This window comes from Octopus bimaculoides, chromosome 20 (genome assembly GCF_001194135.2).
Source record: "Octopus bimaculoides isolate UCB-OBI-ISO-001 chromosome 20, ASM119413v2, whole genome shotgun sequence".
Lineage (NCBI taxonomy): Eukaryota > Metazoa > Mollusca > Cephalopoda > Octopoda > Octopodidae > Octopus > Octopus bimaculoides.
Window position 1 is genome coordinate 43,456,922 of NC_069000.1, and position 597 is coordinate 43,457,518.

Genomic DNA, 597 nt, shown 5'->3' on the forward strand with positions numbered 1-597 from the left:
ATATATATATATATATATATACACATATATTATTTATATTATAGAGACGAACAGTTTGGTATACTAACCTTCATACACAAGTTCAGCAGTATCAGGACAGGTTTTTCTACCCCACCGGGTATACAGTGATCCGTGACCGGCTTCTGTGAAATTAAAAAGGAAACAATGCATTTAAACAAAACTTAAGGGTGTATTATCTGCAATTAAAGCTGGTTACCCTAAGATTTTACTGGTATTTAGCTAAATGGGGACAAAGATGTATTGAGCACTTTTTAGATACAGGATTACTTATGAAAATTAATTTGCAATTTGGTGACATAAGCCAACTAGATGTAAGGAGACAATAATAAATTACTCTTTTACTCTTTTACTTGTTTCAGTCATTTGACTGCGGCCATGCTGGAGCACCGCCTTTACTCGAGCAAATCGACCCCAGGACTTATTCTTTGTAAGCCTAATATTTATTCTATCGGTCTCTTTTTTGCCGAACCGCTAAGTGACGGGGACGTAAACACACCAGCATCGGTCGTCAAGCGATGTTGGGGGGACAAATACGGACACACAAACACACACACACACACATATATATATATATAT

The 597-nt window shown here is 36.7% G+C and overlaps 1 protein-coding gene across 1 annotated transcript in view; it reads right to left on the bottom strand.

Moving 5' to 3' along the window:
- LOC106878957 (short-chain collagen C4) overlaps positions 1 to 597 on the bottom strand; it is a 12,953-nt gene that overhangs the window by 8,133 nt on the left and 4,223 nt on the right. The window contains exon 3 of the mRNA XM_014928333.2: positions 69 to 143. Coding sequence (XP_014783819.2) covers positions 69 to 143 — 75 coding nt within the window. The remainder of the gene's footprint in view (positions 1 to 68; positions 144 to 597) is intronic.